This window comes from Leptonotus elevatus, chromosome 12, assembly GCF_054856555.1.
Source record: "Leptonotus elevatus isolate MCC_2025b chromosome 12, RoL_Lele_1.0, whole genome shotgun sequence".
NCBI lineage: Eukaryota > Metazoa > Chordata > Actinopteri > Syngnathiformes > Syngnathidae > Leptonotus > Leptonotus elevatus.
Genome location: NC_141250.1, coordinates 17,313,501 through 17,341,309, shown reverse-complemented (window position 1 = coordinate 17,341,309; position 27,809 = coordinate 17,313,501). Strand labels below are relative to the sequence as shown.

The 27,809-nt window shown below is 38.6% G+C and overlaps 4 protein-coding genes across 9 annotated transcripts; 2 read left to right on the top strand and 2 right to left on the bottom strand.

Annotated features, from left to right (window-relative positions):
- Positions 1–110: 110 nt before the first annotated feature.
- Positions 111–13,307, bottom strand: tlk1a (tousled-like kinase 1a). Of its 2 annotated transcripts, none has more exons than XM_086091807.1 (22): positions 12,995–13,307; positions 9,214–9,335; positions 9,054–9,125; positions 8,114–8,152; positions 7,555–7,630; positions 7,420–7,463; positions 7,150–7,245; positions 6,981–7,073; positions 6,790–6,882; positions 6,551–6,661; positions 5,923–6,059; positions 5,552–5,740; positions 4,399–4,465; positions 3,997–4,094; positions 3,534–3,615; positions 3,379–3,470; positions 3,196–3,285; positions 2,919–3,088; positions 1,611–1,746; positions 1,440–1,551; positions 1,266–1,373; positions 111–1,116 (listed from the first exon to the last, which is right to left on the bottom strand). In XM_086091807.1, the coding sequence occupies exons 2-22, from the start codon at positions 9,328–9,330 to the stop codon at positions 946–948; spliced, it is 2,193 nt and encodes a 730-aa protein (XP_085947933.1). In that variant the 5' UTR covers positions 9,331–9,335; positions 12,995–13,307; the 3' UTR covers positions 111–945. The 2 variants fall into 2 exon arrangements, with proteins under 2 accessions (XP_085947933.1, XP_085947934.1); XM_086091808.1 differs by having other exon boundaries at positions 13,256–13,292.
- On the top strand, positions 12,860–24,262 carry dcaf17 (ddb1 and cul4 associated factor 17). Of its 3 annotated transcripts, none has more exons than XM_086091812.1 (16): positions 12,860–13,154; positions 17,134–17,258; positions 18,403–18,572; positions 18,661–18,764; positions 19,010–19,100; positions 19,178–19,314; positions 19,396–19,474; positions 19,745–19,834; positions 19,910–20,017; positions 21,103–21,205; positions 21,300–21,442; positions 21,761–21,870; positions 22,111–22,198; positions 22,298–22,381; positions 23,612–23,721; positions 23,787–24,262. In XM_086091812.1, exons 3-15 carry the CDS (start codon positions 18,441–18,443, stop codon positions 23,687–23,689), a joined length of 1,347 nt encoding a protein of 448 aa, XP_085947938.1. In that variant the 5' UTR covers positions 12,860–13,154; positions 17,134–17,258; positions 18,403–18,440; the 3' UTR covers positions 23,690–23,721; positions 23,787–24,262. The 3 variants fall into 3 exon arrangements, with proteins under 3 accessions (XP_085947938.1, XP_085947935.1, XP_085947936.1); XM_086091809.1 differs by having other exon boundaries at positions 12,861–13,154; positions 23,566–23,721; XM_086091810.1 differs by lacking the exon at positions 19,910–20,017 and having other exon boundaries at positions 12,861–13,154; positions 23,566–23,721.
- On the bottom strand, positions 13,887–17,581 carry mettl8 (methyltransferase 8, methylcytidine). 3 transcript variants are annotated; one of them, XM_086091815.1, is made up of 11 exons: positions 17,509–17,572; positions 16,894–16,971; positions 16,208–16,364; positions 15,939–16,030; positions 15,543–15,847; positions 15,225–15,274; positions 15,012–15,072; positions 14,632–14,771; positions 14,422–14,528; positions 14,269–14,334; positions 13,887–14,174 (listed from the first exon to the last, which is right to left on the bottom strand). In XM_086091815.1, the coding sequence occupies exons 3-11, from the start codon at positions 16,357–16,359 to the stop codon at positions 14,020–14,022; spliced, it is 1,128 nt and encodes a 375-aa protein (XP_085947941.1). In that variant the 5' UTR covers positions 16,360–16,364; positions 16,894–16,971; positions 17,509–17,572; the 3' UTR covers positions 13,887–14,019. The 3 variants fall into 3 exon arrangements, with proteins under 3 accessions (XP_085947941.1, XP_085947939.1, XP_085947940.1); XM_086091813.1 differs by lacking the exon at positions 16,894–16,971 and having other exon boundaries at positions 17,509–17,581; XM_086091814.1 differs by having other exon boundaries at positions 16,208–16,971.
- Positions 24,263–24,567: 305 nt separating the features above from the next.
- On the top strand, positions 24,568–27,511 carry cybrd1 (cytochrome b reductase 1). Its single transcript, XM_086091817.1, has 4 exons — positions 24,568–25,434; positions 26,382–26,590; positions 26,686–26,840; positions 26,935–27,511. The coding sequence occupies exons 1-4, from the start codon at positions 25,242–25,244 to the stop codon at positions 27,212–27,214; spliced, it is 837 nt and encodes a 278-aa protein (XP_085947943.1). The 5' UTR covers positions 24,568–25,241; the 3' UTR covers positions 27,215–27,511.
- Positions 27,512–27,809: the final 298 nt, after the last annotated feature.

Below are 27,809 nucleotides of genomic sequence, written 5' to 3'. Positions count from 1 at the left end.
TCAGTTGATTGCAGTCCTCCCCAATGCCACAAGGTGTCACTTTACTCAAATCAAAGCAATGGGTGACTATAGATGAAACGGAAATGAAGATACTCCCATGTACTCAACAGTTCACTTTGGGGGGAACAATTCCTGTAATTTATTATTCATGTGGAACTATACAATTTGTACCCGAAGTGAAATATACAGCCCTTGAAAAAATAAGAGCAACAAAAGCAGCAAAATTAATCCACCCAAAAAGGCCTTTACAAGTGGACATTAACGCTTTGTACATGTTACTGCTGCATTTCGAAATTCAAAGACAAACTGTACAGAATATACTTTTCCAAGTTATCTGTATTAATATTCCTGCATAGGATTTTATGCCACAATTCTACATTTGGTTACTTTGTGCATGAAACGGAAGTACTGAAAGCTTCCCCGGCCTATGTGACACTAGATGCCCCTTTGTATGCTACACATTACATTCTCATGGCTAACAAACTCAAATTAAAGCCTAACGTATGGGTGCGGAACGAAACCAAATCAACAGTAATTCTACTTGGCGACTGTCCTCCATAAAGTAAATGAATTTCAAGCAGCTAAAATATTTATCCTGGTACTGCTGTGACATTAAACCCTTAACAACAGGGTGCCCAGTCTCCCTCAGGCTCGATCCATCTGCAACGTTTCAACAGTGTCCACTCACATTTTTCTTCAAGGTACGGAGTCTGTTTCAGTGCTTTTGTCTCATCAAAGCGGCTGATAAGCCCATGTCCTTTACTCAAAAAAAGTAGTAAAATAAAACCCCAAAACATTCCTTTCCTGTCCGTCCATCGATCAAGTCAAGACGAGGCCCGGCAGGTGAGACGTGGTCACCCCGCCCCCTCCTGCTGCTTGCTGGCCGGCGCCTCGGGGAGGAGGCTCGCCGTGCGCTTGGTCAGGCTGCGTCACAGTATCAGGCCGTCAATATGAGATGATGCTGGAGGAAGCCGGTCCTGAGCCAGCTGCATTCATCTGGAGATTCCCGGAGGAGCTGGACCTCCGTATGTGAGGGAGCAGGTAGGGCTCAGTTCCCATCTGGTGAACGCCGATCCGGTCCTCCTTCCTGTACGCCAGGCAGCGCCTTATAAAGGCCTGAAAAAACTTCAGTTGTCAGTTGTGTGTAGTTTTGGTTTGGTGACTTATTGGATAACTACTTTGGAAGCTACCATAACGAATGAGTTATTTTATTTCAATGTATGCATTTTTTGTTGGTTGGTTAAAGAATAAACACAAAAACACACCTTAGCTTCATTACTTGAAACGGGTTTCACAGGGAATTGGACGTCAGTAGCTTTGAGTATGGTGTTTTCCTGAAGGATGTCTTGTTGTGACTGATTGTGGCCAAATGGCTGAAGAGGAGGAACAATTGTTCAAAAACGTTCAAAAAGAGGAACAAACTATTTTTTGCTCCTCACCTTCTTTCCATACAGACACTGGAAAAAGATGACACCGACAGACCACACGTCCACTTTGTTGGAGATCTTTGGAGGCTCTTTTCCAACCACAAAACATTCAGGAGGCAAATACCTAACACAGAATTCAGATTTAGCGCAAGCATATACTTACAGGCTTGTTTCTCGTCTCACCAATAAGTCCCCGCGCCCTGCGACGTCAGGTCCATCCCATCCACGCCGTAGTTGTCGTCATCCATGATTTTGGACAAACCAAAGTCAGTGATTTTAATTTCGCCACAGGCGGTCCCATCCACTAACAAGATGTTACCTTAAAACACACAAACAATTGTACAGTATCAGCTTTGTTTTCAACCTAACATATCCAGATTTCATGGTATGAGATCATCATTTCATTACAGCAAATATACTTTTCAAATTTAAGGTGTGAAACATGATTATTGGTCTATATTGTGTCAAAAATACACAATGTAAAAACTGTGTAGTTATTGGTAATACTGTACAGTGAAAATTATGTTAAAACATGTATCGTGAAGAATTACTTTGCTAGTCAATTTATAGTATGCACCCCCCCTACAATTACACCAGTTTAATAAGAGATCTGCATTACCAGTCACTACCAAGTAATATAGCTACCCGTTTTATTCATATGAGTGATAAAAAAATTATTTAAAAAACTGTCTACCCAACACACGAAAATAATTTCTGTGGCAGACAGTTGACTAGTCTATGACCAAGATATAATAAAAAAATTAATAAAAAAGTACTGTTTATAATTAGAGATGTAACGATAACGGCGATATTAAAATTGCCCCAATATCGTCATGTCACGATATTAAAAGCAGCATATCTGTTAAAAAAGGCAGGTTGATTTCCATTTGTGCAGTTCTAGCACCCTATGGTGGCTAGTTGTTTTTTTGTGCAGTTTAATTTTCATAAGGCATGTTTTGGCCGTTCTTTGTTTAAAATCCACGTCATATGAAGGGGAACGTAATATGCCTGTGAACTGAATCAATATGTGGAGCAAATCAATGTGTGCCTCAATATTATGTGTTATTAGAAATTGCAGGTGGTTTATATGCAATGTTGTTATGTACAAAAGCAGAATAGTGTTTTTTTTAGTATGAGCGCTTTTTACAATATTGTGATCTTTTTTTTTAATTGCCAACCTCCCTACAATATTGTGATAATTATTGTATCGTGAGCTTCATACCGCATTGTGATGTTTGGATATTGTTACATCCCTATTATAATAAGCAAATCCAAATAAACATGAATTTGAAAAAAATCCCCAAATCCTTTCTTTTCTTTTTTATCCCCTGTAGCTGTTCACTCCTTGATTTTTTTTTTCCAGTTTCTGGGCCTCCAGAGTGCTTTTATTAAACAGTTATAGGTTTTGTGATCAGTTTTTTTTTTGTCATACTACGCAGGGGTCCACAGACCAACAGAATTGTTGTTCAAAAGTCAGGAGAGAACATTTACCTGGCTTAAGGTCATAATGGATGATAGGGGGTTTGATGTCATTCAGATATTTTAGCGCGTTCACAATCTGCATGACGATGGACCGAGCCTCCTTCTCCGACATGAGCTTGTGCTGCTTCAAGTAGAAATCCAAATCGTTGCCGTCGCAGTACTCCATAACAGTGCAAAACCTGTCAGACAAGACAGCGGAGTACAAAGGTCAAGTTCAACCACAAAGCCAAGCATCAATCCCGGCTTCGGTTTGGAATCAGTGTTAGGAATTCACAAGGTGACTAACGTATCTGTGTCCAGTGAGAAGTAGTCATAAAGTTTCACAATTCTGGGATGGTCCAGCTCTTTGTGTATTCTGTACTCTCGACACGCATGCCTGTAAAGGAGGAAGCCAGCAATTAGAAGATCCATGCTCCAGGCAAATATTTCATACTGAAGGTGACGTGTACTTCAACGTGAGCCTACATACTTGTGGTAGTTCTCCTTTTTCTCATCTCTCCAGTTTTTGTTGAGTTGGTGGATTTTTACAGCGGCATACCTTTGCTCTATCAAGTCAAAAGCCTGCATGACAAGGAAGCCTGTTATTATTTTTGTCACAAACCAATTTTTTCCCTAATGACTTGCCTTGTAAACTTCACTAAATCCCCCTCTCCCGAGAAGGTGCAAGAGCAGGTATCGTTCATTCAACGTAGGGTGATCTTTAAATCTGTGGATGGAATAAGAGAAAACAGAAAACATGGAGTGACTAATTTTGAAGCTGTGCAACGTCAGTCAAAGACCGGATCAGTATCAAAATTAATTGATAGTCATAACGCCAATGTAATGTGCAGCCAATAATAACACAATTTTATCTACATCCTCTTAAAAATTCTACCATCTAATCATATTGATATCTACTGCAGATTATTTTTATTTTTATTTAGTACAGCCAAGTCAATTTTACATACCGCTGTTCCTTTTGTTTTTATACTGCCAGCTAGATTTGGTCAATAAATATTGCGAGTTGAATTGTTGGTCCTGAATACCGGCCTTGTGTGAATGCAAAGTTCTTTGGTGTCAATGCAAAGAGCCATTGATTCGCACTCACTGCGAGCTGTCTTCGTTATTTAATCTCTTCAGTTCCCGAATGTGAAGGTTGCGGACCCTCTCCAGGCGCTCCAGCTCCGCCTGGATCTCGGCTTCTTCCTATAAAAGATTCAAGTGCACAATCACATGACACTTCAGAATAGCGACTACAGGGCAGAGGGGCTCATCAAACCCCGCTTGCCCGCAGCTGATGAGCAGTGCTGAATATTAACGAATGGCTTGGTACAGCCTTGTTTGTTTGTTATCACAAAAACAATTGAAACTTCTCCAAACCTATGTTCAACTTTGCCGATACTGAAGCTACTGATTTGCGACATTATTTTGAATAGACTTGGGGTGGTTTTTCATCATGTTTTGCTTACTGCAAGATTATTTAATTAAACATGGTCACTGATTGACAAACCTTCTTGAGGTGTCCAAGTCGCAGTTTGAAGATCTCCTCCTGTTCGTGGTACTCAGCTAGTGTCAGCCTTTCAAGAAGATAGGAGGGGGAAAAAAGACCACGTTTATTTACATTACAAGCAGAGCTGTCAAACGATTACATTTCTTAATCAGATTAATTACACCTTAGAATTTTAATTAATTACTTCATTAAAAAAGGCTTTTTAATCAAAAAAATGTGTCCGCTAAATTTGAAGAGCACCTGTGTTGTGTTATTTCTTTCGGCATTAATGTTATGAGGATGTTTTTTTTTAAAAATATAAATCAATGAGTTAACGCTTTGACAGCACTAATTACAAGACTAATTTACTCAGTTATGGTACAATTAAGCAGCCGCACCTGTGAGGATGACTGAATTTTGCTTGACATGTGGTACACAAAAAGGTACAAAGTGTCCTTTGCTAAGTCTGGGGGTGGAGTCTTGCACTGCTTTCTGAAGTTGAAGCCAGAAATAGGCACGGACTCAAATTTAGTGTGTCACTTACTTTCTACTTAGCATTTAGAAATTTGAGGGCCTTATAAGGTGAAAAAGCGCTATATAAATGTAATACTAGTATTTATCATTTTCTAAAGAATAGTTTACAGATTTCAGCGACTTGTATGCTGAAAACAAAACTAAACATTTTCTATGTTTATTAGGGTGGCGATACCTCACCATCAAAAATTAAATACCAAATACCCTTAGTACCGGTAATTCCGCGCAGTTTGACTCATAATGAACAGTTCTCAAAAAAGAGGTATATGTAATTCGTCACTTCTTTAAATATGTACAGTATTTGCATTGGAACTAAAATTGGGCAAGTGCGTTGTGGTAGACTGTGGCGTACCTTATTTACTCTTCGTAGCCACAAAACAACAGAACAGCATTTTTTTCTGCTTTTACTGATGATTTAAGTTTTTGCCATGTTATAGTTACAGTATCAATACAGAAGTGCTTTATGCTGGTATCGTGGTTATCGTGACAATACTAATGTTTACAATGTTGAACTTTCTACCAGAACATTTATTTTTTTTCTCAAGCATAACTGAATGAAAGCAATATGAATAACAATCACGGAAAGAGAAGAGAAAGTGAAGTTTGGGTCACCGCCCTGTCCTAACTGCGTGTTACTTACAGCTGAGGTAGGCTCGGTTTCAGGAAAGGATCACTTTCTGCTCCATTCACTGCCTTGGTTTTGCGTTGCTTTGGCTCAGAGTTTGTCGCGGGTGCTTGTAAGTTGTTGGACGAAGGTGGTTTCCTCTTGGCTAGTAGTTTTCGCTGCCTCTCGATGTCCTCCCTTTGTTGATTAATCGACTCTTGCTGTCTGAAAAGGAAATGTTTGGCTTTTGTTTGATGCTACTACACTTTTTCCAGACAGTTATAAAACATACTAAGAATAACAGTTTGTGTGACAATATCTGCAGCATTTGTTATTGCATTCTCAGCAAATTAATAAAATGAAAATGTCAGTTCAAGGACATGCGCAATGTCAACATTCTGTCTCACTTGACGAGGTTCTGGAAAGCGTAGCCGTCTGTCCACTGTTCGGTGAACGATGCTCCGTGTCTCACTGTGGTGAAATGGCCCAAACGGAGCCGATCCTGCATGCTTTTCTCCCGACAGGCCTGCTTCTCTTGGTTGCTCTGCCGAGCGATAACAAACAGATGTTAGCAACTAACGTTGCACAAAAACAAACATGTACAGGGAGTCCTCGAATTAGGTCGTACGCGACCTACGTCGTTTCGACGCGCCCGTGCCTTGTCCGTTAATTTCCCACAGTAATCACGCCATTTTAAAGTTATTTAAAGCTGTGCGGTTACCTCCAGCAATAGACGCCCATCGAGCAGGTCGGCTCGTCATCAGGCGCGTCACATTTCCGCGTTTAAGCTTAAATTAGCTCCGCTCTGCCGTCCGTCAGCAATGAATGTCCGTGTGGAAACACAAAATATTGGTTCCAGCTCTTCTGGGTCGCGCAAATATGTTTTTTAAAAATTACTGTACAAAGTATTTCGATGTAAATATAGACTTTAACGGTGAAATCTGACTTAAGTCGAAATTCGGGTTACATCGCCGCCGTAGAAACGTAACTTGGCCGTAACTCGAGGACTGCCTGTAGTGTGAAATTGATCTGTACCTTTTCTATGAGTAGTTTTTTGCTCATGGTGATGCATTTATTCAAGCGTTCCTTGTATTTTTCAAGTAATTTTTGTTGTTCGTCTATCTGTCTCCTGAGATCACAGTTGGCCTATAAAGGAGAAACTATTCAGTCATTACGCACAAATCATACAGTTTTGTCATAAAATAAAATAAAGGTTTCGTTCTAGCAATGTGTGTGAAGTTATGTAGACATATGCTAAATAGTTGGCTGCATACCCGTAACAAATCATCTATTCTACCCTCCTTCTTCTCAAGGTCGAGATTCTTAGTGCTTTCAAGGGCAGCCAGCTTCAACACTGTGAGGTCAGTCTGGTTGACGAAGGGGGGGAAAAAAAGTGGAAAGGGTTAGACAAAAGTGGCTTAAAAAGAACCGCGACGTGGCATGACGACCAGAACGCGTCTCTCACCTGAACAAACTTAACCGCTAGTTGTTTTGGATGTGCCATGTGGTCACCAAAAGACAGACTGGTGGGAGAGGAGCTATTTTGTCTACCCTGCAACTGAACAGATAACATTTGTGTTGAGAAAGCCAAACTACAAATGGATCACAGCGCAGATGTGTTGGACAAAACTTACAGCAATGCCCTGAGCGGAGTGCGAGTGAGAATTCTGAGGGGAACGAATCACAGGTGGGAGGCCTCTCACCGGGCTGGACCCATTTCCTCCCTGGAACTACAAGGACATTTTCATTTTTAATAGTGTCATCATTGACAACACCTGAGAATAGCAAATCTGCTAGTGCTTCTTTTTGTTTTTCCAATCTGCTTATTTTTTTTTCAAAGCATAAAAAAATGAGATTGAGAGAAATTCTCTCAGCATTTCCTTACAACACAATGGAAAACTTACATCAAAATAGTCACTTATTTTGGGGCCCCGCACAGTTGTCTTTCCTAGGGAGAGGAAAGAAAGTGGAAAGAAATGTTAGACATTTATTTTTACATATGGAACGTTGTCATAAGAGAGTAACAGAAAGATATTTGCCTTGGCTACTCTCTGACTGAATGTCAGGTTTTCTTTTTCTGCCTCTGGGTGTTTCAGACTGCTTCTTCTCTGGAGTCTGAACAAAGATATATTATTTCATTTAAAAAACAACAACAACAACAATTATGACAAACTTTCGAAACTTTATTGTCACACACAACCAGTCATTTAGAACTACACGCCGGAGCAACTTCGCAATGACTTGATTGTCTTTTTGAAAAATGACTGTGCTGCTTTCGACAATGAGTCCAGGATTCTTGTATAATAATACCTGGGCCGGGCTGCTGGGCAATTACCTACACTTTCTCTCACCAGTTATGTAATCGTAGTTTATGTAAACCTACGCTCAAGTGAAACTAAAAATAAAAAAAAAGAGAACATTTGGTTTCTCTGCAGGAAGCATTGCTGTTAATTCGAAGTGAAAATTGACATTCGGTTCACCATGAAAAGGGATTATTGTATTTCGTAAGTGTTGTAAGTGTGGAAACAAAACATAAGATCAAGCATCACTTTAGGCTTATCCAATTAAGGTTACATTTCGTTTTGTCCCAAAACTCACCGAGTAAGCTGGTGAACCGCCTCTTTTCACATCTGAACCCTAAAAATAAGAGGTAACAGAGGAAGCTCTATTAAATCACAATTTAAATCAATTTCCAGCTTTGGTATCCATTTGCAAATGATCTAAAGAAAAATTAACAACCAATTCATGACCACAAAATAAAAATAAAACATATTTGTCAGAGAAGCCCATTGGCTCATTTTAGTTCAATCATTTATCAGGTTTTACTAAACTGCAGTTTTAAATTACCATAAATATTGTTTCAGAAAGTCAATACTTTTGTTAAGGAAGTATATTACTTGGCTTGATGAGGAAGTTTCATCGCTTATAACTCCAAACCACAACATAGTTGTTTTGACAGGCACACAAATAGACATGAGCTAAAATGAGTTACACGCACGTAATGGTGGGGGATTTGAAACATAGGAGGAACAGGGCCGCCACAATTCAGGGACTTACTGCCCCAAAATTCTAAAACAAAAACTTATAGTGAAGTCAACCTGAAAGATTTCTTCACAATACTACGTTATATGTGACCTCACAACTAGTCTAAACATGATTTCTGATTAATATTTAATTTGTGGAATATGGGTTATGAAGCAAAATCCAGCCGTTTTTAATCTCAGGGGGAGGCCATTCTGCCACTTGCTGTCGACTAAAGATGACATCACAGTTGCTCTGGCAACAACCAATCACAGCTGACCTGTTCTGAAGCTGAGCTATGATTAGTTGTTACCTGAGCAACTGTGATGTCATTTTCACTCGACAGCAAGTGGCAAAATGGCCGACTTCTGATATCGATTAAAAAGTGCTGGATTTTGCATCTTAACTCATATTACACTAACACAATATGAACCAGAATATAGTATTTAGACTAGTGGAGTTGTGTAGAACATATTTTTGTCAAGAATTCTTTTGAGGGTTGATATTGTTTTGGTACCTCTGATTCTTTGTCGCTTGACGATCCCAAGCTTCCAAAACTATGGTTTGAACATTCGTTATTGGTCAAACCCTAGAATGAAAAGTGTTATAATTTAGATCACACGCCATCACAAATGACTAAAATTGTTTTCTTTTATTTAGAAGAATCAAGTTCTCACTTTGGTTCCTCCGCTTGTGCTACCAGTGCTGCCACCAGTGCTGCCGCTGACCCCGCCCATAAATCGAGCTTCCAGCAGCTCCTGTCTGCGGGGGTCCAGGCTGTGCAGCTCCTCCATGGCGCCTGCGAACATTAGCGACAATTGACAGCACATCTGGGTTAGCAGAGAATATTGTTTAATTGGAGCCCTGGAGGACACACTCAAGAGCAGAAAGCAGACGACCGCAGCGGTGTAATAAAAGCAGTAATAAGGACGCTTCGGCAGCAAGCGCGCTATTTGTCATAATGTCTCCTGTTGCCACTGCAAGGTGCATGTAACAAGTCACACTGCTAAGCACAAATGGCACGTGAGGTCTAGGACCGATGTTTCGACAGCAAGTCGAGGATGAATAATTAATTCTTATAAGGCTATTGCTTGAGCTCCCAGGGCACCAGCATCTCTGCAGCCTCGGTAAACCTGCGTGATAATGATGCAATCATTTTGTATCTGCAGATCAGGCTGGACAGTGGCTTTGCAAAAGACTAAGCTTTTTTTCCTCTCTCTCTTTTATTGTTCTATAAATATCGCAATACAATACAGTGCAAGTTACCTTTGGATATATTATGTATTATTCATTTAATTAATTTTAACACTTTAACCTGTACGCCAAAATGTAATCAGCAGTGGACATTGACAGAAGAACAACTATTCATCCAATATATGCCTCCGAGTATTGGTTCAATAGACAACATTTGTTGTAGATCATCTCGAACCGTATTCTACTCCCATCCTCATTGTTTTTGTAAATGCAAAGCACAGTCAACTTCAGCCCTATTGCCAAGTCTTAAATCACCCGACGACCGCTGAGAGCAGGCTCAGCCTCGATTTACCATGACTACATAATAAATCACACATTCATCAAAGTTGACAAAAGCACTTGAATTTTATGCTTCATGACAGAAACTAAGTCCGCCCTATTAGTTTGTGATGTAAACATGCCTTCCTCGGATTGGAAATCATCTGGTATTATTCACTTTGAGCATATGAGGTAATCACTTTTGGATTAAGATACTTTTGGCACATTGCAGACTATTTATACCCAACTCACTAGTGTTATCAAGTTATCAATGGACTCAAATTACTAAATTCCGTGGTCTGATGCTTCGATAAATGTGCTTAGTTAGAAAGACTATTGCAGGAGGTTGTGGTGGTCATTTTTTCATACAGGTTAATGTTGCTGCAGTATCGCATAGCAATAAACGCAAATGAGAAATGAAGATATCAATGTAGCTTTGCCAAGTAAGGGGCTATATTTATGTTGTTTAGTTGTTAAATTAATTTCATTACGTACAAGAAAAAGCAGACGTATGTTTACATGACAATGTATTGAATGAAAAGAAGCAGAGAATAAATCTGATACTTTTTGCCTCCTTTAACAGGAAATATTTACTCTTCACATTCAAATAAGTCAAATACTTCCATTCCGTTTTTTTACACTAAAGTTTTTATCATTATATATTGCTATTGTGAGGGGATTCAATTTATACCACGAGATGAATTTAAGGCCATATCGCTCAGCTGTCAGTCTCCATTTAATGCAGCCAGTCTGACAAAAAAATTAAAAAAAATTCATACAATCTTACAAATATGTACAGCGAACATGTACATTTGTGCAAAGGTTAAATCATTTTTGGTTATAAATTTATATTTACATAAAGTATTACACACAATTTCATATTTATATGTATGACAGCAAGCAGTCGTTCATGCGTTATTGAACTCATTAAAAAGGCTTGAAAGAGGGCAGTTTTCTTCTTTAGTCGCTTTTAATGCCTTTAATGCTTTGATGGGATGATGCGTAAACGTTGCTGCACAAGATGAATTCTGCACTGAAGCTTGATTTGAAGGAAATGGTGAATCATATCAAAATCGCAATATCTGCTAGAAAACTCACCGTTACATCTTTTCTGAAAATCAGTCAGCAATAAATCGGTGGAATACGCGATTCTAAAAATACCGGGTCTTTTTAAGAGTATGGGAAAGGTTAATATGAGTGTGGGCAGGGTCATAAAGCTGTAACATATCCATATAAAAGTAATAAGGGTTACGGAACGTCCCCTTTGTAATAAACGACTCTATTGCCAAATGAATTTGCAGTCAATATTGCTTATGAAACTATCAGCTGCAGCAGCGTAACACAATGTCCACAAACATGATCACTAATAGCTCAAATAGGGAGGAGGAAAACCAACAAACTTGGGCCAAGGACAACCAATGCAAGCGATGCTGATAAATCTTATAACTAATACGGTTACTGAGTAGATAAAAAATAAATAAAATTAAGCAACAAGCCACCTTGGTTCTTTTTTCATCTCTGTTGCTGTTTCAGCGAGACAATGGAAAGAGTAGAAAATAATTTGTTAAATGGGGGATGGGTGTGCATATTGACTTGTACCAAGAAGATTTCTAAAGAACTTGCTGACTCGTTACTTTTCGCTGGCTACTACAGCTGTTGCAATGATTTACAACTGATACGACCGGTGATTTCTGCTCCTAAAGTCAATAAAACTGCTCCGGGTTTTCTCGTGAAGGTTTTTATCTGAATGGGTTAAAATGCTGTTTATATTGCAAGGACAAAGATGCCATTTTTACACCTTCTCGAAGGCCTCTCCGGTGCAACTGAAGCTACAATGAGATAGGAATACAACACGTTGCCTTTTGACCCAGTAAGTTTCCGACACATTAATACAAGCCAGCAATGCGTTTCTATAAAGGTTTACCCTGAAGGCCTCTCTGTGTACGAGAATTATCTATATTCAAGCCCCTGCAAGAACAAGCGGTTGAACCCTTACAAGCCATGGCTGTGAATGTCATTTTAACTCCATGCTGTTCAGCACATTGACCACCTGTTTATGGCAGAGACACTTGAGAAAGTCCTAAAAAGCTCTGGCATTAATTAATGGCCCACTTCCAAGAAGTTCATTGCATTGGATGTGTAACTATGATACAACGAAATGTCATTGTTTGACATAACTCCATCTTTGGGATGTGGACCGGTAATCTCATTCAGTAGCCCCACCATTTGTGTCAACATTTACAGGAAAAGACAAGTGTGCAAGAGAAGCAGGATGCAAAGGATAAACGTGTCCACTTTGAACTTAAAATGGTGTCAATTTGTGGCTTTGTAGCGGTGACATCCCATTTGGCAAGTTAACTCATGGCTGCTTTGATAAAAGGTCACATAAGGCTGAAGTCATATATTTTAGCTTTAGCCACATTTATTGTTAAACGCCGAGCGCGGTGCAAAGTGATGATGGACGTCATGTTGTGACACGACAATCGCCACACAGTAGTACATGTCCACCTATACACAAGCATGCCAACTGCTGATAGATACACCGGTAACCATCAGCAGACATTGCTTTGTCCCCCCCGTTTTTTTTCTTTACCTTCATCGTTAACTTGACTCGCGCATGCAAAAGGTGCATGCTTAACATGGCTGCGTGCATCCACAACAATCGCAACCTTTCCTACTCATTAATACCCGTCGACGGTATGCGTGCAATTCTTTGAAAGGTAATAATCACAATCCCGAGCTCTGGAAAAGACGATGCTTTGGTGTCGCTAGCTAGTAGCCAAAGAGCCTCAATGGACTTTGGAGCCGACATTCTGCTAACATTCACCACTAAGCGTATTCACTCCGTTGTCTCGCTACAATTACCTTCCCGATCTGCCACCCCCTAAAATCATCATCCAGGGGGAGAAACACACATTGATCACCCCCCAAAACGTTCCACACTACCTTGAAGGGCCTTCAGCAGCGCGGTGATATGTTGCTGAAAACACGATCCGTGTTGAGGACGTGGAGAGCTGGGACCAAAGATGGCGGCCCCTCCAAACTTCCACTACTTTGGACACTCATCAAGCTACTTTTCTCCAGCGGAGTTGACGCCTCCGAGCCGGTACATTCCCTCACCCGCCGGCGGTGTAATTAATAGTTGCGATTAGGGGCGAAGCCACCTGATAAAGGTGGTAATTATAAGTTGGTTAGTGTAGTACAAACCTCTTGGCGACTCGGTACGTGTACTGTGTGTACTTGTGTGTCGTGGGCTACCTCTCTCGCTCTTCAAGTGGAAGACGACGTCACGCATCGTGTGCAAAAATTAAAAGTTTGTTGTTGTTTTTTCCGTCTCAACAACAACAAATACATTAGATAAATTCAAACAATACACCCCCCCCCCCCGCTCAAAAAAACCCTATATGAATATATTTTGTGCAGTTTAATTTTGTAAATTGGTTATATAGCAATATTACACGCACGCACAAAATACGAATCATGACATTTTTTTTTTTAATGGACAATTAATTCCAAGTTTATGTCACAAGTCAAAATGGCGGTCTTACTCGGTGAAAATATGTGCTCCGATTTATATTGTTGTTATTTGATTTGTGAGGATTATTTTGATTTCAAAATGTGATGAAATGCCGTTTAATTACTAGAATAGTCTGCCTTGTTTGTATGCTAGTCACAAAAGCAATACAATGCGCCATTTATTTAGGGAAGCATGTGCATTGTGTTACATTGCAGAAATATCAGAAATGCCTGAATGTCACTGAAATACTACTGTAAAGTAAAACCAAAGTAGTACACATGTCAAAAATTTTGATAACTGCTTTATTGAGGATATTTTAAAAAGGGTGTTTCCAATGGCATTGAGCAGTGGTCACCAGTCCTGCAGCCCTTCAACTCATAAATGGACTTTCATGTTGATAGCGCCATAATATGTGTTAAATGTTGCCCACACGGCATCCAACGCAGCCTGGACGTTAACATGGTGAAACTGTATGCGATTTCCTATACTTGCTCTGCATCCACACTCGATGCATTGAAACTTTTTTCGCTCTGTTAACTTGAATTCGCCGATCCTCCAGATTCTGAACTTCTTCCAATCCAGCATTGGAAAATAAACTATGAACTTCGTCTGTTGAGATGAAACACAGGCAAACAGGGCTGTAGTAGGCCTACATTAATTTGAACAAGGAATGCTTCAGCTTACACGTTTTTGTTTTATATACCTTTTGTGAAAAAATAAACACAAGTTCCATCTCCTCGCACGTAGAAATTGTCTGACAAGCACCGACCTGAATGCGAAAAGATACCTATTAATAGACTACATCCACACAAGACATTATAAAGGAGACTGTCAAAAGTGTGTCCCCATGACTCACCCTTCTTAAACCTGAGTTGTGACATGTCATATCTCCCATAATCACGAAAAAGGAAAATCCCTCCAAATTTCAGATAGGAGGATAAGCGATTAACGACCCCTTGCAGCCTGTAGATGAAGTCTCATTTTACTGACTGTCACTTACTTGCCACATTAGCTACAATATTTACACAGCAATTACTATTGCGTTTATGCAGTAATCTTCACCCACCTGTCTGGATGAATGGAGGAGAGCACAAAAACGGCAAGAATAATGTCCAGACTCTGTGGAGGAAAGGGAAAGGGGCCCTCTTGCTCACAAATATCATGCACAAACGCATGGCACACGGAGTGGTCGTAGTCGGGATGGCTCTGTGAGAGGGGGACAAAATCATTTATATTCAAAATGAATCCTAAATTGTATTCATTATTTTTTTTTTTTAATTATTTATTCATTTAACATCACCTCCAATGGTCATTATAGTCTAACTCTAGACTGTATAGTAATCAAACTTCCATCACAATCGACTGCAGATAAATCATGCATGCACAAGTTAAAAAGCTACTGTATGTTCAAAATATAACCACATGTAAATGCAACAGTCTCCTTACCTTCAACAGCTGAATAGCATGTGGGGAAAAGTCACAACAGTATAAAAATGCACCGTTTTCCCTGTGAACAAAATTAAAAGGTAATTATAGACAATAATTTTATGCTCACGAGATATCAAATATGAGATTAGGAATGTTATTTAACATACAAAACCTTGCGAAGAGGTTAAAGTAATTTAGATTGAAGTATTTTTTTTTTCATGTGACACTTACTTGATATTATTAATCATTGGAAATACACTGTTGCCAACCCCACATCCTACCTGTAAAGATGTACAGTATGTTATACAAACTGTATAATGCATATTTAATAAAAACATTATTTTTTAATTTTACTAATTATTTTAATTTAACTTGTATCATTGGCTGTAAAAATATAACTTTTCGATTCGGCTTATTCTTGTTAGCATTGTCGGTAAGATAGAGCTTACACTCACATTCACACTTAAGGACAATATGCGCTAACCGCTCATCCACCGTGCTGTCATAAAACCAAACTATAAATATTCACAAAATAATATTTTGCAAAACCTCCATTATCCTAAAAGAGGCGTGTTGCCCAGGGTAAGAAACCCGCATGGCTGCTTCATTTGTTTCCAGTTCTGCATCTTGACACAGGCGCTGATGGTTTGAGGTACAGTCAAAGTGTGTGTGGCTGTGTTGTTGCTGAAGTCTGGTATCCATCTCCCCATCAAAGCCACTCTCTTGGCTTTTTGAATCTGACGGAAGCAGTTCTGGGAATTCCAAAAGCAGCCACTTGCGATCTTTGAAGAATTTACGCTCGTGTAGTGCATAAAACGTATCCCAGTATTTGCAAGCTTCTGTATCAAATTTGCCTGTGGACAAGATATTTAAGAATAATGTCACATCTTTTTAATCAATCTGCTAGGTAATGGCTTTGAAAATGTAATTTAAACACATTCTTGCCTTGTTCTGCTAATGGAATGTGCACCTTGGAGTTTTCGGCAGCTTTCAAATGTGCATTATCTTTGTCTGCCTCTGTCCACTGCACATGATCCCTAATCATTAAGAATTATACAACTACTGTAAACATTTAAAGGAAAACACATTTCACCTATTAGATAAAAAAATACATTAGATTTCAACTTTGAACTTCAATCACACGTCCTCAATAAGACTCAAATACAATAATATTTTTAGGATGCTAGCACATATTGGTCCAATTAATTACTGACCACATATTGTGCTTAAAGATGTCATCACGGTTGGTCAGAATTCTCGAACCCAGTGGAGCTGAGGGTCTTCTTCCAGTGCTCTTCAAACGTATAAACAGTCTGCTGAAGACTTTCTCCAGTGTGGCTAAATAGAGGCTCTGAAATTGATGCATTTATACTGCAAAAACACAGGGAAATGTTTAACATATTTTCCCCAAAAATAACAGTAGGCTAAGTGTTTTATTGCAGTGGTGGAAAGTGTAATTTTCAGGAATCTGTACTAGACTTGAGTATTTCTTTTTATGATGATTTATTTTCTCGTTACATTCGTAAACAGATATCTGTGCTCTCTACTGCTTGCTTTGTCAAAATCAGCAATTTTCTTTTGCCAACATCCACAGATGACAAACCAACATCAAAGCAATGTAAACAAAGAGGCAACCACGGTTGAGATTGATTGATTGAGATCTCTGGAAATTATAAGGCAGAAAAAACAGGGACAGCAGCAGCATGAAGGAAAGTTAACCAAGCAGTATTAACAACAGCAACAACAGATTCAGAGAAGTTAAATATTCCCCAGCCGTGGCCTAAAAATATCAGCTCTAAAATCACAAGCAAATTTAGCATGGTGTCTTCTTAAGTTGATAACACGAGCAAAGCTATGGGAATACGTTGTTCTGATATAATAAAAGTACAGTAGTACTCACACACTTAAGTAGAAGTACCAATACTTGTGAGAAAAAGACCAAAGTAGAAGTACTGATTCAACCCCTGTATATGTACTCCTGTAAATGTAAAAAGTAGAGACTGTAATTTTACATATTTTTCTACTGTCAAGTTATATATTATTACGACTTTGGTACATATTGTATATTTTTTATTGTTTGTTAGATATTTGAGCAAGTGAGAATCAAATTCTTGATTTATGCTGTTATACTTCCTTCCAGTTGGTGTCAATAGTGAGACTTCCGTTATCGAGTCGTCGTGTGACGATGAAAGTAGAAGAAGAAGAAGACCAACTTCCAAAACAAGACGAAGAGGACAGTACACTAAATCATCCGACGCTGCTACGGTAAAACATATACTTCACCAAGTGCACTTTTACAGTCGTCTGTTTTTTTAATCTCTCTTGCTAGTCTCGGCCTAATGAATACGATATAATGCATTTTGAATTAGCTCAACCCGGCGACAAGTCTGATACGATGCCTCTTCTTTAGCTAATGTCGCTAAATTAATATATATATATTCGCGATCTCACAAGAGTGTTCTCAAACCCGGGATCTTTTTTCCGAACGCAAACGGTTATAAATTGTCAAACTTACAAACAAAACAATGATCACCCCCGGTCTGGCTGTAGCGTGGATATATGTGGCGTGGAGTAGCAATCAATTGGAGCATTAGCCTTTGCGCATGCGTACATGGTCTCGTTTGTGTGTGGACGGTTTTGATGTAATGCATCAGTCCTAGTATAGTGTGCGCGTACACTTTATAAGGACAAATAAAAAATAAAATATAACAACTTTATAAGGACAAACACATTAACTTCTAACTATGGAGACAAATTACATTCAAGTGGAAGCTCCCTCTGCTGGCTCTAGTCTAGAAAGACTGTATAGCCTTAGCCTGACTTTGAGGCTGTTTTACAACATGTGCATTGAGCAAACTAGAATCAGAATGGTTAGTTAAAAATATATATTTTATACAAACGACAATACATGATGTTAGATAAAAAACTTTATCCAGTATAAGTGGAAAAAACAAAACAGAATGCCTAGGTCAGGAACATTTTAGGGGCAAAAAAATGGCAATCTCAAAGGATAGTACAATCGAACAAAACCTGAGGGTTAATTACAGTAAGTGATTAAAATACAAAAGGCGTGAATATTTTGGAATGATGGCTCAAATGAATGGAGAAATGAATGTTATCTCAAAGGAACACAAGGTTGGAGAATTCTATCTGTAATGTTGATGATGATGGGCATTCAGTTTGTGCGTGCACAGTAGTTTCCACTGACTTTCTTTTTTAACCCTGTTGTCAAAAATGTGCAATACTTGCAGAATTGCATTGCAGTGTTCAGAGATCTCTTAACATAGCTTAGGTGTCCACTGAGTGTCACTAATGTTATATGCTTGCTGTGTTCATTGCTTTCGAACGGTTCAACGTAGAAGGAAATTTGAGCTATTAGGAGCATTAAATTGTTCTTGTTTTCTTGCAGATACTCTCTTGAAAGGTTGAGAGAAATGCTACCAGAAGATGGCACTTTACTGGAGAAAAAAAAGGAATGTAAATGCTGCTGAGGTGTTGAGCTGGAGAGGACGAGGTATCAGAGATGGTGGGACTCTCACAAGGCTCAATACAAAGGTCCTAAGACGCATCCTTTTAGAGGTAATGGCAAACAAAATGCAGTGCTACTTACATGTAGCTACCTTTTCTATTCCTGTTGAATTCGTTTGCATCTGTTGTCATAATTCAGGATAATAGGGATTTCTCTAAAGTGTGGAGCAAGACCTCTAAATCCACAATATTGTATGAAAATGGTAAAATCTACCTGGAAAATTACCTGAAGTGCTACAGCTGGTGAGTACGAATCTTTGTCATTAGTGGTACTAATAGATGTCATGCTATATTTTATCATAGCATTTCAAGTAATAACAGTGCTTCTACTCTTAATGAGGCTGTCACTCATGAATATAGTTAGCATATTTTCAAAATTTTTCCTTTGACTAAATGGATGCTAAATTGAAAAAAAACCCAGCTATATGTTTAGATCATTCATTGTGAACTAACAGTATCGTATTATAACTTTCTAATGAACTTTTCAGTGTTCATTCCGAGCCTCATGCTCTCTACGATTTGCCTAAACGATCTAAAATTGATAAATTTGAAGATACCTTGCTGTGCCAGAGCTCACTTGTAAGTTGATGCCAATATCATTACATTGTTGCTGTACCTTAATGTTGACTATAAGTGCAAATTTGTTTTGTTGGCAGGAAACCACATTAGCATCTCCTTCTGATCACAAGCCCAGTCTCTTGTTTTTGACGGCCAATAATTGGTTGTGTCGCTTGTCAGACTCAACAGGACAGGAGCTGGAGAGAGTTTTTCTCTCTTCAAAACACACATTCAGGTAAATGAAAAACATGGTTTGGTTGTTGGCTGTTTTGTGCTGTATCTGCCTTTTCATGTTGCTATTCTTTTAATTTCTAAGGTACCTAAGCTGGGATGTTTCTCAGGAGATTTTTTATGTGAAATCTGTTCAAAACAAAGGCACTCCCTTAGCACAGCAGGTAAAAATTATGTTATCATGTAATGAGTTGTTTGGAATACTTTAGTTACTTAATGTAACTGTTTTGACAACGCTCAAATTATTCTCTGTAATTTGTTGTTTGGTACTATACTGCTGAAGGTAGAATTCTGTAAGTAAATTGTTGAAGTAGTTAATGTGTTTAATATCACCAAATTGTACAGTTGTGTCATATGCCCAGAGGCAAAAATTAATCAAGTTCAGGGTGATTCACAGCGCTAACTTGTTAAAATTTTTTGTCTTCTTTTACCAGGCTGGTATCACCCAGACTACAGTGATGCATCTGGCTATATTCCAAGTCTTCCCCTTACAAATTGTGGGGATGATGGAAGTCAACAAACAGGTTTGTATGTTTGTTCATGTTACATGCTTTGAATAGCAGGGGTGTGGTATGAAGATATCCATTTAAATCTTGCAGGTATTTGGGAACGGCATTGTTGATGTTGATTTATCACAGGGTGTCCTGGCTGTATCCTATAGCAGGAACGCAATGAAGCTGTTTAGCTTTGAGCATATTATGCAAAAGGTGTGTATGTTTGGTCTCATATTTCATAGTAAATTTAATTAAAATGTTTATTCAAATAATGGCCTCCATTTCCTCTTGAGGAAAATCCAGTTGGTGCCATTAGGTCGCGATATTTTATGGCTGTAGCTATCGAATATACGGAGGTGGCAAATCCAGGTCCAGAAAGTAAAAACCCTGCCACAGTTTGGCTTTAGCCCCTGCGGCTAGCTAGCTAGCTTGCGCCTTAGCAAGTAAACGAGCACCATTGGAGCTATCTAAGGAGCTAGCTAGCTAGCACCTGAAAGTAAAAACCCTGCCACAGTTTGGCTTTAGTCCCTGATGCTAGCTAGTTAACATGGGAGCTAGCGAGGGAACTAGCTAGCTAGCACCTGGGGCTAAAGCTAAACCATGGCATGGTTTTTACTTTCTGGACCTGGATTTGCCGCCTCTGCGAATATATTTTGAATTGATTATCATACCGACTACCCTGTTGATTAATTGAGAAATCTGATAAACATTTATTTTGCATTATTTAACAACAAAATGTTCATGTAGAGAGCAAGTATTGTTGTGGTGGGGCCTAGCCCGATGAGTGACGTGGGAGTCAGCAAATAAGTTTGTAGGGTTAGCTGTTGTGTGCTCAGTTTAGCAGCTGGCTGTTAACTGGCTAACTGTCAACCAGTCTTGATACTGTTAAGTGATAGTAGCTCAAATAAAATAATTCTGCATGCACTCAGGTGAATGGCCACGGCTCCCACCCCTGTACCGTTAGCCTAATAGCATAATTGCCTCTGTCATATTTAACTTGCTGTCAAAACAGCAATTAAGAATACCATCGTGGTTGCTAAAAATAAATAAATTATGTCTGTAGAACATCAGTCATCCAACTCATGATAATCCGCCATGGTTGTGTTGAGGCAACTCTTCAAGTTTGTTGTTTGTGTTTTTTTCCCCCTTGTTTGCTGAAAAAGTAAAAACAATAATAAGAATTACTTTGGCAATTAGGCTAACTGTATCATTAGCCCTGTATTTATAATCTATATATCTGAGTAAACTGTACTTTCATTTTGGTCCAAATTTCTAACACCAATTGTTTTCTTGTGTAGTACCTGGTAGAGAAATTAACGCTCGGAAAGCCAAGTTCTCTTCTCAATGGCAAAACAGTGGGAGACGTTCCATTTGGCATTCCTGTAAATATCCAGATCACAGGTACGTTTCATACAGTTTGTGATAAAAGATTTGATGTCGACTCTTGGCCACAAAATAAGACTTTTTGTGTTTAATTTTTACTCTGATGACATAGATTGCCCTCCAGTGCTTTTTGAGGTGTCCTGCTCCAGTAATGGTGTGCAGATCGGAGGCTTTCCTTGGCATTACATTCACACACCACCACAAAAATGTCATCAAGGGACTCACCACTTCCGCTCACTCAAAGACCGCACTATGGTATCAAAAACAAAGTTTTAACAGGAGGAAACTTGGGACATATGAATAAATAATATACAAATTATAACTGTTTAGCTAGCGAGAGGTTTCTGTGTCTTTGTACAATAATACAAAACTAATGGTGAATTGGTCACCACCCAAGGGAAATGGCAGCTTAAGTGGGTGAGGGGACATTTGTTTTAGTTTTCTTCAAAAAGCTGTTCCACTTATTTCCATTTACTCTGGATACCTTCTTGAGTAGTTTCCTCCTTGATCTACACTGTGCACTTCATAATGTGGCTAAGCTAAAAGACATTTTCTCTTTTTAAATCAATTTAGGCCCTAAATGGAATCCAGAATATGAGCTGTTACTCTCTAGAGAGAGATACCATTTTCTTCCATCCTGATGACTCGGGAAGAATCATTCATGCGGGGCCCAGCACTATAAAGTGAGTAGTGCAAATCTGTAAATCTTTTCTAATGACCATCTTTGATTGGCATTGAAATTAAGACCTCTCTGATAGTGCCATTTAAAACAGAATAATTGGAATAACAAACATTTTATTACAGTTCTCATTACAAACTCATTATCTTCTGATGAAGTATCCAATAAGCATTTCGACAGTATACTTCGGCTGTTGGTATTTTTTTTGCTAAATTGATTCCCCCCCCCCCCCCCCTCCTCCCAGCATTCTTAAAATCCTTGGCGAGTTGAACAGCGGATTGCCATCAAAAGTAGTAGAAGACTTCTCGATGGCAACTCATCGGAACAACATTGTAAGTGTTTTGCTTTGGATTATGGATGAATGTTTTTCATTCACTCATGCTCCCATATTCTTAAAAATGTCATGTTTTTGTTATATGTACCTACTGCAGTCTACCTCACAAGTCACTGTCACCTCATCAGGCCGCATAGTGAAGAGAAGATTCCAGCAGCTCGATGATGACCCTGATCAGGAGGTATGAAAATACTTTTTGCTCCAGACTGATAGCAATCAATGGCTATTTTGGGTTATTCTTTTTACAAATTCCCTACTGATGTTCTTGTAACAAACAAGACTCAGAGACAGCTTCTTCCTTATTGTTTTTCGTGTTATGTAAATTATGTTTCAATTTTATTTTTCAAATTTCTTCTACTGCATTTTGATAATTTGCCATACTTTCCTTACACTCAAAAACTGTTTGGTAATACGATAACCCAAAATGAGTCAATAAGGGACCAACCTAATTTTTTAGGTTACTCTCATTTAACCCCAAAGGTTGGGTCAAATGAATAATCCACCAAAATATCATTTAATTAAAAAAATATATATTTTATTTTTTACTGAATTTAGGTTGTTTTGTACAAGACAACCCAAAAAATTGAGTTTTTGGCATATATTGGCAAAAACAAAAATTGTGCTAAAAAACAAACAAACCCTGAGTTGTTTTGCAAAAAAAATAAAAATATCTGCCTAAAATTATTATTATTTTTTTTATTTAACCCAAATTCTTGGGTTAAAAATATAACCCAAAGAGTTTGATCGTTCTCTTTATGACCCAATTATTTTTATTTTTGATCCAACTGTTTTTGTTTGGGTTTTTCTTCTCTCTTTTTTTCCTATCAGACAAGGAGTAGCATTCCAATTTGCTTGTGCACCACAATTACAATAAAGGCTATTGTATTGTGTTCAATTATATTATAGTCCATTGCATCGTTCCATCCATCACCAATGAAATACTTAACAGCTTTTTATGTTGCCAATAGTGGTTTGGATTGGAAGATGTTGATTGTACGGAAAAGTTTGTCTTACTCTTGCACAACTAGATGAAAAGTGTTAGTGCTTTCTTAAAGTCGCAGCATTCATCTGTGTGCCTTAGGGACACAAAACTGGTTTGTGGGAGCCAGAATTATTGCTTATTGGTAGGTATATCAAATTACCTTACTCAAACACTAATTGATTACCTCATCAAGTCTTTCTCTGCTAGGAAAGATCCACAATTTAAAGAAAGACAGCTTAAAAATAAGTTACAGTCGCATAAATAAACCCACTGAGTTTTTGCCTGTCCGGGTTTCTGAAATAAATGGACTATGTGCAACCAGGAAAAAATCATGTTGACAGAAAACCTAGAAAACAAACAAAAACCTACAACAAATGTTTCAGACTTTCCGTACGGTTATATATGAGGACGAGCTGGATCTTTTGGCAGTGGTGGTCACCAACGGTGCAGACGAGGAGGGAAAAGCTCAGGTCCGACTGCATGACAACCAGAGTGGACAGTTACTGAAGACTGTTGATCTGTTGGAACCATGGGATGAGGTGAGTAACTATACATACTTTAAGTGTGTCAAGGTGCTGTGGTGAACTTTCATCTTTTGTTTCAGACTTACCGACATGACCTGATCTTCGACAAGGACACAATTGTTCATATTGAACAAAAGAACACCAATGTCTGCTGCCACATTTACAAGCTCAAGACGGCTACCAAATAGAACCAACTGTGAAATTTGAGCTTTTTTTTTTTTAACTTTGTTACAATATGTTACTTTGTACAATGTTAGCGTTTAGTACATTTGGATTAAAATTATTTTTATTTTTTTATATAAAAATATTTTCTTTTTTACCATAATTAATTGTTATTCTGGTTTAAATAGATTGAACGATCTAATGATTGGGTCATTATATTATCAGTTAAAAAAAAAAAAAAAGGGGAACAAGGCAACCAGCCCAGTTAATGTGCTTGTGTACATACATGACCCCCAAAAAATGTTAGGTCATTTGTTCACGCTAAATACAGCGGTACACTGGACGCTTATTTTGTTTATTGTGATGATGAATACAGTACATTCATGAAGGAGCATCACGGTTTCACAGAGTCACAGTTTCTGGTACGTTTCCCAGGTTTTGTGGGGAACTATTCTGAGAGCTGCACCTAGCGAAGTAGCCGAAGATAACAAAAAAAGCTACATGCTTGAAAACACATTAGTCTTGTAGCTTTTAAAATGTTTTTATTTTCTCATTGTGGGAATCACACAATACATTGAGGCATGCCATGTGCAGTGCACAACAACAGATGTTCAGGATCAAAGCAGGGAATGGGTCAATCACAGGTTAATTGTGAATGAAGCATTGAATGGAAATGGAACCCCTTCAGCTGTATGTCAGTGGCTCCTGCTCAAAAAAATGTACATTCGGGAAATTGGATTTTGCTGACATATTTGACGAGCAGGTACAGTAAACTGGGTTCTATCACAGCTGACTTTAGGGAAGAAGCAGGGTATAGGCTGGACTAGTCACCAGCCAATAATAGGGCACAAGAAAAACATCTTTGAGACCCTTCTTGTTCACTATGGTAATGGTCAGGATGACAGATGATGTTAGACAGGAATCTCCATGGACTATGATGTAGAAGAAGAGACAAAGGCAAGTGACAAAATGGCCTCCCCCTGAGATGGACAAAAAAAAAGTACTTTCTTTTTTTCTTCATTCATAATCTAAAAATAATATTAATCAGAGTGCCGTGTTTAGACTAGACATAGAACACTTTCCCCTTTAGATAACGGTATGGAGAATATAACATTTTGTGCTGCAAAGTGTTTTTTTTTATTATATATTTTTTAAGATAGCTTGTATCATACGTGGCAAACTTCGGCGTTACGTGATTGATTATATAAAAAAAATAATCTTGAGTTTTCTAAAGTGCGAAATTACAAAACGCCCCACCTCCAAGCATTTTACACAAAAGCGCGTCACGTAACCCAGTCTGCCAACAACAGACTGCAACCCTTCATCGTCTTCGTCGTCCAGTTCCCTAAACAGACCTCCTGCTCGGAAAGTGGATGACTATGGAGAACTACAAACTTTTTCTGTTCACCTTGTCGTCTGCTTGCGTTGTGGGTATTCTGGCCATCATATTCGTTTTAAGATGGGTCCTGCACTTTCAACCGGGTCTGGGCTGGGACGGAGGTCTGGCAGAGTTCAACTGGCATCCAGTGTTGAACGTCTGCGGATTTATCATCCTGCAGGGTCTGGGTGAGTTGCACTTTCCACTCTTATTCCACTGGTCAAAGGAATTCAAACGATTTGAGGTTAATGTTATTGCGCAAGCCACACGGTCAGACTTCCTGTAAACTCAAGTGGAAGTTTTTCGCACACAAGTAAACACGTGTGCAACAGCTGCAATGTTTTCAAACGTGTTTGTGGATGAAGCGCTTTAATTATCGCTTTGTGTCAAGACTATAGTTACCTTGAATTCCACATGAAAATCGTATTTCATAAGAATGTGAAATTTGAAACATCATGCAACTGAAATGGGTAGATTAAAGGTACAAGCAGAAATCATTTACAAATGCCACAAGGGTAAGCTTACGTTTTTGTTTCTCCTTCACTACTGTTCAATTTTGATACACTAAATTAACAATTGGACTAAGCGATATGTCCTTTACATTATCTGATCCCCTCCATTAACAATCTAATTTCTGATTATGACCTATATTCTACTTATTCACTTATAGAAAAGTCCATAACAATGACATTATTCAAAACGTGTTTTCCTTATTCCATTCTCCTGATACCAAACATGTTAAAAGTTTTTTCCACGTCATTATATTGCATCAACTTACACAGAAATGTGCTGTGTTTGTTCTACTGATAGCAAACAAGCTTGCAGTTTGTCTATCTTTAGCTTGCATCAGCTTGCACAGAAATAAAATAAATATGTAAAAAAATTTAAACATGTGGAAATAGGTGCCCTTTTTCATAATATCTTATGTATCACATGACCCTTAATAAATCAACATTTAATTTTTTTTAGCATAATAATATGACTCGTCAAACTGGATGGGTCTGCTAATCCATACTCCAATATTGTACTGAGTTAGCAGCACCTGCTCCACAAAATATTAGCATTTTGGAAGCAGTTTGCAGCCATGTTAGTAGAGGGCGTGCTTTAACTGAATGACGACCTTTCTCTCTTCCAGCCATCATCGTATACAGACTACCATGGAGCTGGAAACGCAGCAAACTTACTATGAAGATTATCCATGCAAGCTTGAACTTTGCAGCCTACATTTTTGCAGTTGTTGCAACGGTGGCGGTTTTTGACTATCACAATGGATTTAAAATCCCCAACATGTACAGTCTGCACAGCTGGATAGGCATGGTAACTCTAATACTGCACTGTTTACAGGTAAATCCTTTTTTTTTTAATTGCCTTTTTATGACAATTACGCTATGCTAATAATGCTTTTTTTGTATAATTGAAAATGTTATGTTTTTATGCAGCTACTTTTAGGGTTTGGCCTGTATTTGATACCCTCCACACCTACATCCTGGAGAGCAGCCTTTATGCCCATTCATGTCTACAGTGGCCTGCTCCTTTTCACCTCCGTTATAGCAGTGTCACTCATGGGCATCACTGAGAAACTTCTATTTAGCCTGTAAGTACAGCAAAAAAGCAGCTTCGCTAAGGTATTTAAATCACAATTCATGCTAATGCATTAAATGTAACTTTGTTTTATTTATCGCCTCCAGAACCAATCCAAAATATAACACCTCTCCCCCAGAGGCAATATTTGTGAACATTCTGGGACTCTTTCTGGTGGTTTTTGGGGCACTAATCCTTTGGATTGCCACTCGACAGTCTTGGAAACGGCCCAGTGAGCAGACCTTGCATAGTTTGAATTCCAATGGGGGCGATGAGGATGGCACAAGAGTGAGTTCGGTCATGTCTCAACTCTCAGATGGAACAGAGGGTGAAGCCTTTGGTGAGATCCGTAAAAGGAATAATAAATTGGATGATCGGGTCAACTGAATTTCAATATAAACGGCAACTGTCTCCAATACTGTATAGGATGAATGTACACTCCTTTTTCAGTGGTGAATTATGCTGTATTTTCGTTATTATTTAATCTTTATTTCATATTTTGCTTAGATCTAATAAATGTTGAATGTGTTTCACTATGTCCTGATTGTATGTAAGCGGGATTCATATGTACTGGCAAGCATAACAAACTTCGAGCACAATCCTCTCATTCTCCTGTATTGTTCTGTCTATGAATTATTCAGATGCCATTTGACATATTTTACAATAAATATCTGCATATTATAACGTGAGTCTCTCTTATTACTGAGGAATATATCCCCTGGGTCGTCGGGGGGCCTTTTCACACTGTATCAACAAAGTACTATAAAGTTGTCAAGCCAACGCAAGGTCCGAATTCAAATCTTTTAACATTTTGTTTTTAAATTACCACTCCCTGCTCTTTGATATCTTTCTCTCCATGACTTGTGCCCTCTCCAGGCCAACAATGAGGCACTCTAAAGTCACCACGCCAGAGGACTTTCTGAAGGGAATATGCATTTTTGGGGTGTAGGCATAACTAGCTAGCTAACTTCACTGGCGCGAA